Source organism: Falco naumanni, chromosome 5 (assembly GCF_017639655.2).
Source record: "Falco naumanni isolate bFalNau1 chromosome 5, bFalNau1.pat, whole genome shotgun sequence".
NCBI lineage: Eukaryota > Metazoa > Chordata > Aves > Falconiformes > Falconidae > Falco > Falco naumanni.
Genome location: NC_054058.1, coordinates 2,378,253 through 2,393,467, shown reverse-complemented (window position 1 = coordinate 2,393,467; position 15,215 = coordinate 2,378,253). Strand labels below are relative to the sequence as shown.

The 15,215-nt window shown below is 48.3% G+C and overlaps 2 protein-coding genes across 4 annotated transcripts in view; one reads left to right on the top strand and one right to left on the bottom strand.

The window, feature by feature from the left end:
• ATP6V1A (ATPase H+ transporting V1 subunit A) overlaps positions 1 to 10,378 on the top strand; it is a 31,498-nt gene extending 21,120 nt beyond the window's left edge. For both annotated transcript variants that reach the window (XM_040594366.1, XM_040594367.1), the window contains exons 9-15: positions 41 to 163; positions 258 to 372; positions 1,491 to 1,554; positions 2,310 to 2,513; positions 4,464 to 4,558; positions 5,748 to 5,919; positions 8,095 to 10,378. In XM_040594366.1, the coding sequence (XP_040450300.1) occupies positions 41 to 163; positions 258 to 372; positions 1,491 to 1,554; positions 2,310 to 2,513; positions 4,464 to 4,558; positions 5,748 to 5,919; positions 8,095 to 8,187 (866 nt within the window). In that variant the 3' untranslated portion in view covers positions 8,188 to 10,378. The remainder of the gene's footprint in view (positions 1 to 40; positions 164 to 257; positions 373 to 1,490; positions 1,555 to 2,309; positions 2,514 to 4,463; positions 4,559 to 5,747; positions 5,920 to 8,094) is intronic.
• A 589-nt stretch (positions 10,379 to 10,967) lies between these two features.
• DUSP12 (dual specificity phosphatase 12) lies at positions 10,968 to 15,215 on the bottom strand. Of its 2 annotated transcripts, XM_040594369.1 has the most exons (6): positions 14,890 to 15,215; positions 14,695 to 14,808; positions 14,493 to 14,611; positions 12,805 to 12,901; positions 11,888 to 12,074; positions 10,968 to 11,307 (listed from the first exon to the last, which is right to left on the bottom strand). In XM_040594369.1, exons 1-6 carry the CDS (start codon positions 15,171 to 15,173, stop codon positions 11,167 to 11,169), a joined length of 942 nt encoding a protein of 313 aa, XP_040450303.1. In that variant the 5' UTR covers positions 15,174 to 15,215; the 3' UTR covers positions 10,968 to 11,166. The 2 variants fall into 2 exon arrangements, with proteins under 2 accessions (XP_040450303.1, XP_040450304.1); XM_040594370.1 differs by lacking the exon at positions 14,695 to 14,808 and having other exon boundaries at positions 14,890 to 15,214.

Here is a 15,215-nt window from a genome sequence, read left to right as displayed (position 1 = left end):
TTGAAGTGTATTCTGCAGCACGCTGTTGTCTTTGTTCTAGGAATCACGCTGTCTGAGTATTTCCGAGACATGGGCTACCATGTCAGTATGATGGCAGACTCTACTTCCCGATGGGCTGAGGCCCTCAGAGAAATTTCAGGGCGACTGGCTGAAATGCCAGCTGGTGAGTGGTCTTTTCTCGACCTAGTCTTGTAAATATAAATGCATCCTTTAAACTCTGAGCCGTTGACTCCATTTCTGTGTGTTGGTGTTTGCAGACAGTGGTTATCCAGCCTACCTTGGTGCCCGTCTAGCCTCTTTCTATGAGCGAGCTGGCAGAGTGAAGTGTCTGGGAAATCCTGAAAGGGAAGGCAGCGTCAGCATTGTTGGAGCGTGAGTGCTGCATTTCTTTGCTTTGCGTTGGCTGCAGTTCTTCCTCTGCGCTTTTGTATGTTAAAGTACCTATTTTTCAGACAAAAAGGTCTTGTCTCTCTGTGCAGCTGCAGAACTAAAAACATGGGAAGGAGTAGGTAGACATTTAGCCTCTGTTCACCCAGAACTGCTGCTGAGTTGTGCAAGGGGGGCAGAAAGAAGGAATGTGAACAAGTTGTTCTGTGAGGTGCAGAATCACAGTCACTTGCAGCCATTGGAGTAAATGGCTCAGGGAAAAATGTCGTTAGAGCTGTCACTGAGAAGCATGTCAAACCATGCTCAGAGCAGGAGGGACAGGGCAGTCAGAGCAGCAGTGTGCACTGGGGGTCATAAGGAATTGTGATTCTTATGCTGCTCTGTGTAATTCTACTCTAAGCAAATCTCAAGCTGCGATGGGCTGTGAAAAGCGTGCGGTCCCCAGACATTCTCCTAGGCTAAATTGATTTGTATATCATACTGTGGGCAAAGTAAATTTCCCATCCACACATTTTCAGGCGAGCCTCTAGCATCTGCAAGAACACCCAGCATCCATTTTTTGCTCTGCTTAATTCCATTGTCCACAGCACACATATCCAAATGCATTGTGCTTTTGAGGTTGGAAGAATTATATATTTTTTAATCTATAGGAAAGCATATATTAGGGTGTCGAGCCCAAATGAATTTGAAGTGGTTATTGTATAGGTGAATATCTGAAATCATTCCAAACTGGGATATTGTTTTCTGCGCATTGCACTGCTTTTCACAGTGTCCTACGAGCACACTTGCTGAATCTGTTCCAGTTGTGATAGGTTTGATAATCTCAAGCTGGAGTTGCTACCTGGAGCTAGTGGTTAAAATCAAACCCTGATGTGCCGTCAGTCAGTCACTGATATCACTGTGTTTCATGGTGAGCTTGACAGGACACCGGTGCGGGTCTGCCTCAAGCACTTTCTGCAGCAGAAGCTTGAGGTCTGTTACTTGAAGTGGTGTTGACTTTCCTGGTTTCTGTGATCACTGATCTATGCAGTCGTATGTTCCAGTACTTCAGTTTGAACTGTGAAAGTAGCTCTGGTAACTTTTCCTTATCTCTTCCTGCTCAGTGTATCTCCCCCAGGTGGTGACTTCTCTGACCCTGTCACATCTGCTACACTGGGCATTGTTCAGGTACGTCCCCCAACGTTTCAGCTCTTTTGGCCACTTTGTTAGACTCAAAATGATTGTGCTTCAGTGCATTTGTGGCTGGGGCCTGAGAGCGCTGATTTGACACAGGCAGCTTTGTAGGGTGCTTTGGAAAATGCTCTGACAGCGTAGAAGGTGACCTTGTGAGATGGTCTCTGAACTGATGTGTCTGAGATCACTTTGGAAGAGGGAATGAAGGTAGCGATTCCATCTGATGCTGACGGCTCAGGAATATCTGTGTGCTTCCTGATTGCTGCCACTTGAGCTGTGCTTCAAATGCTGCTGCTCTCCGCTGAGACGGAAAGTGAACCACTCCTAATAGGTGCGTTGAAATCACAAAAGAATCCTCAGAGCAGCAGAGTATCTTGCAACCGATTGCAGCCCTGGTTTGGGAAAAGGAGTTACATCTAGCAGGTCTCCACTTAATTAGACTCCGGTGTTGGCACTGTCTTTGGTACGGCGTGCTTTCTCCCTCATGAGGAGTCTCAAGCTGACTAAGTCTGAACTCAGCTTAAAGGATGCATCACTTTTTTTGAGAAGTATATTTGAAAGTAACTGCTATAGTTAAACTAACATAAGGAAGGCTTGTCTCTTCTCTCTTGGGCTTTCATTTGTGATAGCCTTTTCCACGTTGCGTTTGCTCAGACTTGTGTTCTGTATTGGGTTTGGTTTAATTGCCTTCAATTATTTCAGTTCATTTTTGATTTAGAACACTGATTGATCCTTCTGGCTTCTGACAGGTTTTCTGGGGCCTGGATAAGAAGCTGGCACAACGCAAGCACTTCCCCTCTGTCAACTGGCTGATCAGTTACAGCAAATACACACGTGCCCTGGACGAGTACTACGACAAGCATTTTACAGAGTTTGTCCCTCTCAGGACAAAGGCCAAAGAGATCCTACAGGAGGAAGAGGACCTTGCAGAGATAGTGCAGCTTGTGGGGAAGGTGAGCAACCAGCTGTGAGGAAATGTGGTGTCGGTGAGCCATCCTCCATTTCCCTACTCTAGTGCAGGCCTTTGACCATGTCGTAAGACCAGCCTGGATGGATACTGCATTGTGCAAAAAGGGCAAATGGTCACTGGGAGAGGTCAGACTCTCCTGCCTTTAACTGTGCTTTATTTCAGCTTTCTTACATGTTGTTTGACTTCTAGTGACACATACTTTTTTAGATTTGATAAACCTTGGCTTGATGCTGCTTTCCCCATGTAAATTAGATTGCAGAGCATCTAACGCTGAAGTTAAGAAACTTCACTTGCTTCAGTGTTGTAGTCCTGCTGAAATGCCCTTTGCTGCAACTTAAACCAGTACCCTGTTGGAAATAATCTTTGTAAGAGAATGATACAAACTGATCTTCACTGTTGAAGCCATCTGAAGGGTTACAGTTTATTAGAAACCGTGTTGCCAGCTGCAGAACAGAGGTGTTGGCATTTATAAGCTGGCCTGTGGAAACAGAAGTGATGTCTGCTTTTTCTAAAAACTGGTGATTACCTGGTTTCTCTGTGGAAACCCGTGACATGACACGTGGCTCCATTTCACAGGCATTCTTTAATTTCCTTCATTCACTTCACTGTTTTGGAGGGAAAGCTGAGCTTGGACAGGAACATTTCCCTTGGGAGCTCTCAAAAAGGACCCAGTGAAAACAGTGTTTCAGCTTAGCACTGTGAATATGAAGATTGAAAGGTGCCTAGCACGTACTTGACAGGAGTTTAATCCCGTGATGTCTGGATGAGCTGCGCCGATTTCCAAGGTGGTAGCAGCAGTGTGGTAACATGTATTAACTAGTTCTTTGGAGGAGGCTTGCTGCTGGTGCTCTCCCTAGGCACTGATGTAGCTCAGCCAAGATGAGGCCTTTCACCAGGTCTTGCCTAGCAGAGCTCTCTTCTCTAGATGTGCCCTTGAGGAAGAGGAACCATGATTTTGGGGCCTTCTGCAGTTTTCTAGTTACAAAACCACCATCTAAAAGACTAGTTTACAGAGCAGGGTAGAATCCGTTCCTTGGTGTGGAAGGGATATTGATAAGCCAGTGCTTGTAACCAGGCGTTATTCCCATGGTAGAAATACTGGAACTGGTGACCTTGTTCTCAAAGATGTTCTCTTTAACAGTTGCTTTCAATCAGGGCTTGCCAACAACTGCAACAAACTTTTGCAAAGGAGGAATAGCGGAAAAACAATCAGACATTTGTTGTATTATTTTTTAGCTCTGAATTCTGTTTGCCTCCTTGTGAAAGAAGGTCCAAGCTTCCTGTGTAGAAAGCAAGCTGGGGTATAAAAACTCGATCTGTCCCCTTTAGCAGAAGGCCAGTGAAGGCGGAGAGGAGCGCCCTGCGGTGCCCTCGGCAGCGGTGCGCAGCGGGTTGTGGCTGTCCTGCAGAGCATGGCAGGCACTGGCATCGCCTCCTTTGCTTCTCCTGAATGCCGGACAGGGAAAGGCCATCGGTACCTGTGGAGGCTAGTCTCAGATCATTGAGATAAGTTAATAATCTAGCATGCCGAGATCTAGTCTTTTTTCTGTGGACACATACAGATTGAGGAAGGTAAAAATGAATTTGTCTCTTTATGTAGGAAGGTGATGTTTCAGTGTACCTCATAACAAAGCTGTGTGCGCTTTCTGTGTGTGGTGGTTTTCTCATTATCTTAAAGGAAACTTCCTTTCCATTGTTTTATCATCAGATGGACTTAAATTATTGGCTGTTTCACCCATCTTAATTTGGCAATCAATTAAATTGGCTGTTCTATAGCAGGGAATGAGAAATGCCCAGAAGGCAGAATTCTGCTGGGAGCCATCTTAAGAGGGTGGGAAGAAAATGGGGTACTGAAAGGTAACAGTTCTCATCCAGGACACACCACATCTCATGGACTTCAGTACTAAACCAACAGTGTACCTTGCTTTTCTAGGCTTCCTTGGCAGAAACAGATAAAATTACCTTGGAGGTTGCCAAGCTGATAAAAGATGACTTTTTGCAACAGAATGGTTATACGCCTTACGACAGGTGAGTTGTGACTGGCCGCTCTGCCCTTTTAGTCCTGTGTAGCCTGCATTCAGACAGCTGTTTTATTTGGAAACCGACCAGTGCAGAAATTAATTTTACCTGCCATAAATGAATGGAAGAACTGCACTTAGGTAGGCCATCAAACCGTGTGTTCACGTTGCCTTCCCCAAGGCGTGCAGACCTCTTCCGCATGCAGTCACACCCTCTGAGTTTCTCAGGCTCTCGTCCTTATTTGGTTAGCCAGTATCTCTGCAGTAGTGTGTCCTCTGGTCTTCCCGGGGAGGAGGAGAGGACCACTTCATTTTCCCAGACAGCATCCAAAGCCTTCCTGGTTTATTCCAGGACTGCAAGAATCTGCTTTCAGTTACTGCTGCATAATTCTTAAGTTTGATCCATCAAAAATACTTCCTGGATCTTTTCCCTAGTGCAGTGTTTCTTATCCCAGCCTTTGCTTCTTTCCCTCCTATCCGTGTGTTTTAACAGCCTGTCAAGGGGCTTTCTGTACTTCATCTCACTCCCCAGCCCAGGCAGATCGAGAGATCTGGAATACTTCACTAAAAATTTAGCTGTACGTCATTCTGTAACGGTGTGTGCCTTTGGTTAGGTTACTAGGGCAGGCACGCGTGTATGTGACGGGGAAGCACTGCAAGCAGCACGGTGCAGTGTAACTAGTAATGAGGTATCTTCTGTGGCAGCCATCTACCTGTTAAAAAAGGAGCTTTTTGGGAGCGCAGTGCTTTCGGCACAGAAACACTCCCTTTCCTGTGAGCAAAGACACTTGCAGAGCTGTCGGGTCATCCCTGGCGGCTTGGAGGAAGCCTGCTCCCGTGATGGACAAAGTAGGAAGGAGGAATTCCGCTGGCTTGCTCTGGTGTTTGCCCTTTCTCCTGAGTGTTGGCACAGATTGAAAGGCGGGGCTGGTGCAGCGATGGCTCCTGCTCTCCTATTTTGCCCAGCGTTTGAGTGCTGCTTCAGAAACCGCACTTCAGGATGGCTGCCTTAGCCTGTGGCTTGCCTGGGTTTAAAAATGCGGGACCTGTCAGAGGCAGTGTCCTTTGATAGTATGTAAAAACACCTGGAGTAAAGCAGGCTGGCGCTCTTTCTGTCAGGTGAGAACCGAGAGTTGTCGCAAAGGCTGGTCCTGGTAACTTGTCCAAGGTGCCTGACGGGTCCTTCTCTGTTCCGGCAGGTTCTGCCCTTTCTATAAAACAGTGGGAATGCTTTCCAATATGATTGCGTTTTATGACATGGCACGCCGTGCTGTAGAAACCACAGCCCAGAGTGACAATAAGATCACGTGGTCCATCATCCGAGAGAACATGAGTGAAATCCTCTACAGACTTACCTCCATGAAGTTCAAGGTATGTTCGCAAGGAACTTGCGCTGCTTTCGTGAGCTCTCGGTGCCTCTGAAAGGCTGTTTCTCAAAGGTGCTCACAGTTGCCTTAGATAAAGGTCTGTGAACGGAGACTGTTTGCAAATCTTTTTCAATACACTTTTATAACTGGTTTTAGTTTGTGAGCGCAGGAACAGTCGGGACAGAAATCTAGTCAGGCTGTGCTGGCTGCAGAGCCTTGGCAACCCCAACTTCAGTATCCTTTACGTTAGATATATTCATGTAATAGTACAAGCTCCTTTCCTGTTTGTTTGGGGGTTTTTGTGATAAAATTCAGTTTAAAAAATATAAAATTATAACGTGTTCTCAGGAAACTGTTAGCAGATAAAAGCAGCCCTAAGCATAAATCCAGGAATGTGCTAAAAAGTGAATGGTAGAAATGTTTATCAAGCTATTTTAAAAGGAAGTTAAGGAAAGAAATGCTCATCTGCTGCAGTAATAAGTGATGTGCCCTGTGTTTGGCTCAGGACCTGAGGGCGGTAACCAGGAGGAGAGGAAGGGACGAGTAAGTTCAACACGGGCTAAAAAGAGAACAAGTGGCTTGGGGCACCTGCCCTGGGTGACTCCAGTAGCTGTCGTCTTAGGGTACAGCTTTCCTAAAACTCATCCAGAGCGTGCTGGTGTAGCAGTTACTGGTAGGACAGAAACTGGGGATGCTGGCTGATGTTAAAGTAGCTAAGGAATATTCTCTCTGAAGTACAATGCTTCATAAGAGTCAAATATAACTCTTTAAGCCAATATTGCAAATTTTTCAAGAACAAGTACTGTAAGATAAACTTACGTGTAAAATTAAGTGTTCTGGTGTGCCAGTGTATTCTGCTTCTGCAGGGGACTGGCTTGTTTCTGCAGTAAGCAGATCCCTGGTATATATTCTCAAAGCACCAAGAACATAAGAAGATACACTTGAGGACGTGAGGTTTTTGAGAGCTGATTTTATAGAGACAGGGGAAGTAGCACGCTTCCTACAAAACCTGGCCGCCAGAAGACATCTGGCACACGGCAGAGTGGTGGACAGCAGCGCTGAAAAAGGGAATTTGGAGGGTGAATACACGTGAAGTGGAGCTGGCCCTCTAATACAGTCATAGTTATGATGTAAGAATTGTATTTCACAGAAGCACAGGATGGTCAGGGTTGGAGGGGGCCTCAGGAGCTCATCTAGTCCGGCCCCTGCTGAAGCAGGGTCACCTCCAGCAGGTTGCACAGTCGCGTCCAGGCGAGTTTTAAGCGTCTCCAGAGAAGGAGACCCCACAGCCTCTCTGGGCAGTCTGTGCCAGTGCTCTGTCACCCTCAAAGCTTTTCCTCATATTCCTATTTCTTGGGTCAGTCTAAAAGGCATGGGAATTTAAATGTCCTGCCTCCTGTGGTCTGTGGGCTTTGGAGAGACAGCGAAGAAGTAGTGCAGCCACACACAGATCCTCTGTGTTTCCCGAGAGCTGCACTGACCCAGAGGAGCGTAGTGCTGTGAGGGCAACGGTGAAGACACTGAACAGATTTCACAGCCTGGCAGTTAATGCTTCTTGCAGGGAAGGCCTCGCAGCCTCAGAGAAAAGCGGATAGTTAAGGTTTTTGCCCTTGTCTTTCATTAAAAGTACTCTGAGAAAATGAAGCTGTGCAGAGATGATTTTGAGCTCGTTATGACTGCACGGTAAGACTTTAATTGGAACTGAGCGACCTCAGAGTGATGGCAAACTAACTCTTGCGCTTGGAGGGGATGCACCCCAAAAAGTAGAGCAGAGCATTTCAGAGCCACGGAGATCCTTACTCCATTTGGTTTGGAGGTAGGAGCTGGTGTTAATTGCTGCAGCTCTTGAATCGCACAGCATGAACTAGTTAGACCCTCAGTATTACTGAATCCTCTCCAAATCAGTTGCCTTTCAATAAAGTAACCACTGCTCAGGGCCGGGCTGGGAACTCCTCTGTCCAGTATCCATCCTGCCTGCTCGCTGACCATGGAAGCAGGATGAGATTTAAACCTTGCGGCTGTTGGCGAGACAGACAGGAGGCGAAGACGGAGCTGCAGTGCTCTGCAGTCAGCCAGCGTTAATCCTGAGGCTGAGCAATCACAGCACTGGCAGAGCAGGGCTGTCTTAAGTACCCGAGGCTTTTCCTGACAGATCTGTTTGTTTGCTGTTATCTTTCAGGACCCTGTCAAAGATGGTGAAACAAAAATCAAGGCGGACTATGCTCAGCTGTTTGAGGATATGCAGAATGCATTTCGCAGTCTGGAAGACTAGACTCGACCTCTGTGACCACTCCAGTTTGTCCTCTCAATTCCTCATCTCAACTCCTCTGCTTCCCTACCTTACAAGAATGATGCAACAGTACTTGAGTTGATAAATAGCCCTGTGTTTTCCCTGTTCATACTCAGAGTGTCCTTACAAAACATTCCTCTTGGTTTGTGTTTGCTGTTGCTTCATGTGTCTGAAGTGGTGAGTGATGTGTGAATGTGCCTGGCTGAGTGAGGAAATGCTGTTGTACATTTCTAGGGTGGGAAAAACTTCACCTTGCCTCTCCCAGCTCTCTTGGTTGCTGGTCTTTCACCTTGGGATGTAACCAGCTGAGCTGTACCAGCTGGCAGAGGAGGTGCAGACCTGAACGCAGTCACACGGTACGTTCTGAGCTGGCAGCGGTAAGGGCATTTACACCTGGCACTTTGCTAAGTGACTATCGTGACATGGCACTCCCTGTTCTCCAGCTGAATGCTTGACCATATTCTGATAACATGTTGATACAACCAAAAATTCCTCACTGCTCTGTCCCTTCTGCAGTCCTCAGCTGAGTCTGTTGGTGTTGAAACGTGGTAGTTTTGGAGTTGTCCAAGAAGGGACTAACTAGAAGATGAGCACATACAAGCAACCAGTATACTTTGGTACACTGGAGAAATAGAATTTTATTTTCCTACTTAATACCGATAGGACTGTTGCACTCGGCATTAGCTAAAGTCAAAGCCATAGTGCTCAGCTTCCAGCAGAATTTTACCTTCTTGCCTCCCACTCACCCCGTAAAATGTCCTGACATGCGGCTGTGTTAGTTTGTGAAGCCTGTGCCTGCTGCTGTGTACTGCAGGGTGTAGATGGCGAGTTAGGGTGACGCCACGTGTGCGGACTGGAGGAGGAACACAGTCCTTCCTCGGCGGTGCTCTGCCCGCCGGCGCGGCTGCCTCCCAGGGCAATGCCCAGATCACGCCAAGGAAAGAAGAGCGTGTGCTTGGCCTTCCTCCTCCACCTGTGCCCACGGGGCCTGGCTGGCGCTGGCACAGAAGGTCCCCAGCTCTCCTGCGAGAGGAATGTATGATGCTAAACTGGGGGCTGGGGGCGGGGGATGAACAGGGGGAAGGTCGATAAATGAAAAAAATTATTTACTCCTGCCTCGTTGTGTGCGATGCAGGAGAAACCCGTGACTCTGGTGTTCTGCTCTGGAAGCACACTTGTCAGGCAGCAGAAACTGCTGTGTCTTGGGCTTGTTTACTGGCAAAACGAGCGTGGGATGAGGAGTTAGCAGAGCAGCCTTCCTATCGGACTGCCGGAGCCCAGCACTCATATCATTGCTGCAGAGCGAGAGAAGCGCTGGCATCCTCCGCAGTCCCTCCCTCTCGCTCGTGGCAGGTGCCATCCAGTGCACTGTGCCCAGCGGGGCTCCAGCTGCTGCCTGCCGCGCTGGTACGGGCACGGAGCAGTGCCGCTGGGGTGCCGCCGCCGTGGTGCTGTGGCTGTAAGCGGTGACTCTGCACCGAGTAGTTCCGTGGCTGCCGGCTTTGAACAGTAGTGATGTAAAGGGGTCTCGCGCTACGGACCAAATGCTGCCACTTCCATTACGGTATCAACTCAGTGTTTGTCAGGGGAGCGCCTGGCTGAAACTTTTAAGGCATTAATTCTCCCAAAGGAGCTGCTCCTTCCAGCTGATACTCTGGTAGCGAATGGTTTAAGTTTACAGCTCACTGAATTTTTGGTGTATGCTGCTTATTTTACCAATGAGCATGTGTGAATGAATAGTCACTATCCAAGCTCTTGCTGGATTCCTCATCATTCGTACCCTTCACCACTGTACTATGTAGCATTTCATGCTAGAAACCAGATGTTCTTATCTCTTGAAATAGAGGATGTTATAAACTTTACAGAAAATGTCTAAGATAATGCAGTTCTAATATTTATTGTGCTGTACCTGGCCCTGAAGTGTGACCAGTTCAAACAGTTTCATATATATTTTTGTCTTTTTTTGGTTTGTGTCTGTTTTCAGTGTTGAGATTCTGATGTTCACTGTGTCCTGCAAGTCCTCCCTCCACAACTGTGGGAGGAATTAAAAGATGGCAGAACCCCACCACCTACTTTATCTTGTATATTTCATAATGTATGTTGCTGGAAATTGTGTAAAAAAAATAATTAAAAAAAATGTTGAAGTCAATGAAAATAAAATCGATTTAAAGTAGGTCTTATGTGTCCTATTTTCTTATGTCAAACCAAACCTGTGTTGCAGGGGTGTACGCAGCACACAATCCAGGAAACCTCGCAGCTTGCTTAAAATCTTACTTCATCATTGTAGGGATTTCCATAAACCTGTAAGCAGCAATTTGGTAGGAAGCTTCAGTTCTCCCATTCCAGTACAGCTTGCATAATCTCAGACCTATTACTTGAAAGAGTTGTAACGCAGTAAATAATCTTGGGGTAGATACTTTCAGGACTACTTTTTTTGTAATAGAAGTATAAATGTAAACTTGTTTTTCCCTGCTAGTAGCTGCCATGCAGGCAAACTCAACGTTTATAATTGTATTCATGGCACTTTGCTAAGCCTTAACATATTTCCCTGCTGCGTACCTCGTGTTGTGCAATATACCTCCGAAAATCTCAGCTGCTTGTTTTGGACAAACTGGTGGCACTTTGGGATCAGAAGCAGCACTGCTTCCCCCAGCCTGGAAGTAACGTGTTCGCATTCCTTTTAAATAAGGAGTTGAGACCGTCTGTAAATAGCAACAGATGAAGTGAGAATATACTAAAACCACCACACTCAGGCATTTTTGTACATATTTGACCACTGTAATCCCTGCATGAAGGATGTGTTTTGCTGTTTTATGTATATGAGACACAGCAAGCTCGAATAGAGCAGATGTTCAACGAATTCCACCACATTACAAAGGAAGTCACAAGCTCGTTCCTGGCTCTGTGGAGCTCGAGAAATCCAGAGAGAAGTGATGAGTTCAGGTTTTGGCAGTTTGGAAGTTACCGACTGGCAAGCGACTTCACTTCATCCACTCGACTTTTGTGGATCTGGAAGGCAGGCGTCACCCAGCGGCCGCAGGAACACTGCTCGCCCTGCCAGCTGAAGGAGCCCAGCTTCGACGTGCACTTGGGACACAGGAGCTGCAAGAAAAGGAGATGACCCAGTCTAAGGCACACGCAGATGTGGGTCTATTTAAAATGTACTTACATGGTGGTACATTAAATGGTGGCAACCTACACTGCAACGCTTCACAGAAGGGAAATGGGCTGAAGAACAGGCAAGAAGGCTGAACTGGCATGGCTGCTCAGCCCTGGCGGGTAGCAGGCAGCTGCGCTGGCGAAGGGAGGCTGTGGAAATGCAGCTGCTCAGACCCAGCACGGTTCCAGGACAGTTTTGCCAGTCTCCAGAAAGCCTCAATCAGCCTGACACCACAACAGGTTTTGGAAGTCCCACAAACTTTTCTCATACCAAAACCAAACAGCAGATAAACCCTGTCCAACACCCTGGCTAGTGCTCTCAGTCCAACAAGACCACCAGCTCATTTCCTTATAAAAAGGATATTTAACATTTAAGAATCTTCATAAGCTGTAAAATCCATGCCAGAAAGGCTGGGAGACTTAGGACTTTCACAGCAGGGAACAGAAACAGTTTGTTCTGCCTCTGAAAAAAAACCACACTGAAAAAAAAAAACCTAAAAATAAAGCTCACGCTCCCCTTCACCTGTCCTTCCATTACTCCGAGCAGCGCTGGCTCCATCCACTGCACGGGCTCAATGAAGTAAGAAGTACACTTGTCACGGCCGTCGACACAAAGCTGCGCTGAGTCCGTTACCCTCTTGTGGGCAAAGGCTGCTGGTCCGCTTCCTTCCGTGTGGGACAAAATGCTGGAACTACGGAACAGAGCGCGCCTGCTCTCCATGACATAGGGGGAAAAAAGAAGTAAAATAATTGGGTTTTTTACTGGGGAAACCTACAGACGATAGAAACAGGGACATGTACCTTGTGACAAAAAGTAATTAAGCAGTTGGTCAACTACAAATCCTACATTTTTCCTAATGCGGTCTAGGTCACCAGGCGCTGACTCCCTTCAGGGTCGCCTCTTAACAAACAAACAAGCGACGTGCGTAGTCGGGCTCTGCCCCACAGCTGTATGCTGTCTTCATACAGATCTATTTTTAAACAATTCCTGCCTACTAAAACTTTATGCTTATATACTTGAAGAAACCTACACCTAGGAAATAGGAGGATTACTCAATGTCACTCTAAGCAATCCGTAAAAGGCAGTTAAAATGCAGCAAACCCCACAATCTACCAGAAGGTTCTTCTGGAAAAACTAATTGTCAAAAACGGATGTTATGGTTCCAGAGCAAGCAACTTCACAGAGCCCAGCAGAATTATACCTGCCTGTAGAACGTGGCAGGTTAGGCTGCACAAGTGCTGCACAACTCCAAGAAACAAAAAGTGGTTTATTTCATTTATTAGCCTGATTTTTTTGTGGCATGCATGGTATGGAAACTTAGGCAAGAGCTCATCTCTGTCCTGACGATAATGACACACCCATTGATTTACACAGGCTATTTTTTCTCTTGAGTCAATTTCAAGATGACATTTTATGGAGAAATACAGAAAGTTCAGTACCTGCATTTCCTGCACCTGTAGAGAACCTCTGTGTTTGGAGTTTGACACAGAATGGTTGGATCAACAGCAAAGATTTCTCGGGGCAAGTCTTGAAGGTCTGCAGAGGGGTAAGTAACAAGTTGTGAATCGGATCAACGCAGCCATGCAGCATTTCTGTAGGACAAGACAGCACGGCGCCGCTGCCCCAGTCACAGCACGCAGAAGCCACCTTCTTCGCATTCACTTGTCCACTCACCAATTCCATTAGATAAGCTAAACATGAAAGAGCCTCATCCCGCCACACCTAAGATTGGGATTTGCTTACTGAAAGGAACTGGGATCTAGACTCTGGCCTTAGCAATGGTAGAACAGTTGCATTTTGTGTTATATTCTTACTTAAACTGAAAGCAAAGGCAGAGGAGTTGTTAGAACAGTTCTGCCAGTCTTTTAGTGCACATGATACAGAAAGTTACAAATGGGAACTGCTAAGGAGAACGACATGTAAGGGGAGACAGCACTGCCATGCTGAATACGCAACACTAAGATTTTGTAAAAAAGCTATGGATTATTATGATGATTATTATAAAATTGCACATATGCACGCATACCTACTACAGCCAGCCTTTGGCAAATTGAAAGTTTACTTCATAGCTTGACTTCAACTTTTTCTCAGTTTTGCATTTGTTATTTTTTAAGCTTTGTCAACTTCTTTTTAGAGGATGTTAAGATTGCTTAGCCAGATACATAAAAATCAGGCAATGTATCAAATTGACCCTTACCATTTCTGCATCTTGCCAACGAGAACAGTTCCTTATAGCTCTTATTTCTGAGGCATCTCTCAGAGACACTCTTTTTCCCCAGCTGATAAGCTGAAATTCTTTAGGGCCAACACAACGTGAACGTCAGCCTAGCCAACTCCAGGCTCGGCTGCTTTGAGGGCAATACTCAAAGCCAGCCACCTCTGACACGGGCCTTCTGTGCTCCCCCCGGGACCTCCCTCCTCGGGAGACTGCCCCAGCCTTCACTCCAAGCACCCACCCCAGGCTCAAGGCTGATGCTCCCAGGACCCAGCCCTTCCCAAGGCTGACTCCTTTGGTTAGAAGTCCCTTTGTTTATTACTTTTAACAACTTCAGATGGTCAGCTTGGCCTTATCTTTGTGCACAGCTTTCTTTAACGTATAGCTAAACTCTAAATCACAGCCAGAACTTGCTCACCTGGAGGCTTCTTTCTGCATACCTTGGATAACGGTGTTCTTTTCACCATCCGTTCTTTGTTTCCCACCCTTCCCAAGGCTGACTCTCTTGGTTAGAAATCCCTTCATTCGTCACTTTTAACAACTTTAGAGAGTCAGTTTGACCTAAACTTTGTGCACAGCTTTCTTTAACACATAGCTAAACACTAAATCACGGCCAGAACCTCCTCACCTGGAGGCTTCTTTCTGCCTAACTTCAGATAAGGGTGTTTCCACCATCCAGTCTTCGTTTCCCATCCTTCCAAGGCTGACTCCCTTGATCAGAAGCCCCTTCATTTGTCCCTTAACAACTTCAGAGACTCAGCTCGGCCTAAACTTTGCGCCCAGTTTTAACATCTAGCCAAGTACGAAACCAGCTGGCTAACTCGGGGGGTCAGACACCCGTCCCCGCCGAGCCAGCGGCCTCCCTGCCGTGCCCGCCGCGGGAAGGGCGGCGCCGCCGGCGGCCCCACGCACCGGGGTCGCGCTCCGCGAGGCTCCGCAGCCGGTACCGCCGGTACAGCGCGCTGCTGCGGTCCACGGCGCAGCCCATCGCCTCGTAGAGCTTCAGCTGCGCCTGGAAGCCGGGGTTCACCCTGCGCCGGGGGCGAGAGGAGAGCGGCGTGAGGGGGGGCGGCAGGCCGGCCGGGGAGCGGGGGCGGGGGGCCGGGGCACCCACTCGGCGTCGGGCTTGGCGGCGCGGACGGCGGCGTAGGCCTCCTCCCAGCCGAGCCCCTCCGTCTTCATGAGGTAGGCGGCGGCCACGGCCACGCTGCGGCTCAGCCCGGCCTGGCTGCAAGGCAAGGAGGGGAGAGGCCGGCCGTCAGGAGCGCGGCCCGGGCCCGCCGCCCCCCCCCCCCGCCCCGGCGCTCACCAGCGGACGAGGGCCGCGCCGCCGCCCGCCCGCGCCGCGCCGAGGAAGGCCGCGCACTCATCCAGGCGGCTCAGCAGGTCGGCGCCGGGCTCGTCCCGCGCCCGGACGTGCATGGCCCGCACCCCCGGCACCGCCGGCGGCTCCTCGGCGTCCACCGTCAGCACCGCCACCACCCCCGCCGCAGCCAGCGCCTCCGGGGACGAACACGACTCCGCGCCGCCCACGTAGAGCCCCGGGAACACCGGCACCATCCCGCCGCTCCCGCCAGCCGGGGCCACCGCCATGGCGGCGCGCACAGACCGCCCACAACATGGCGCGGCCGCCGC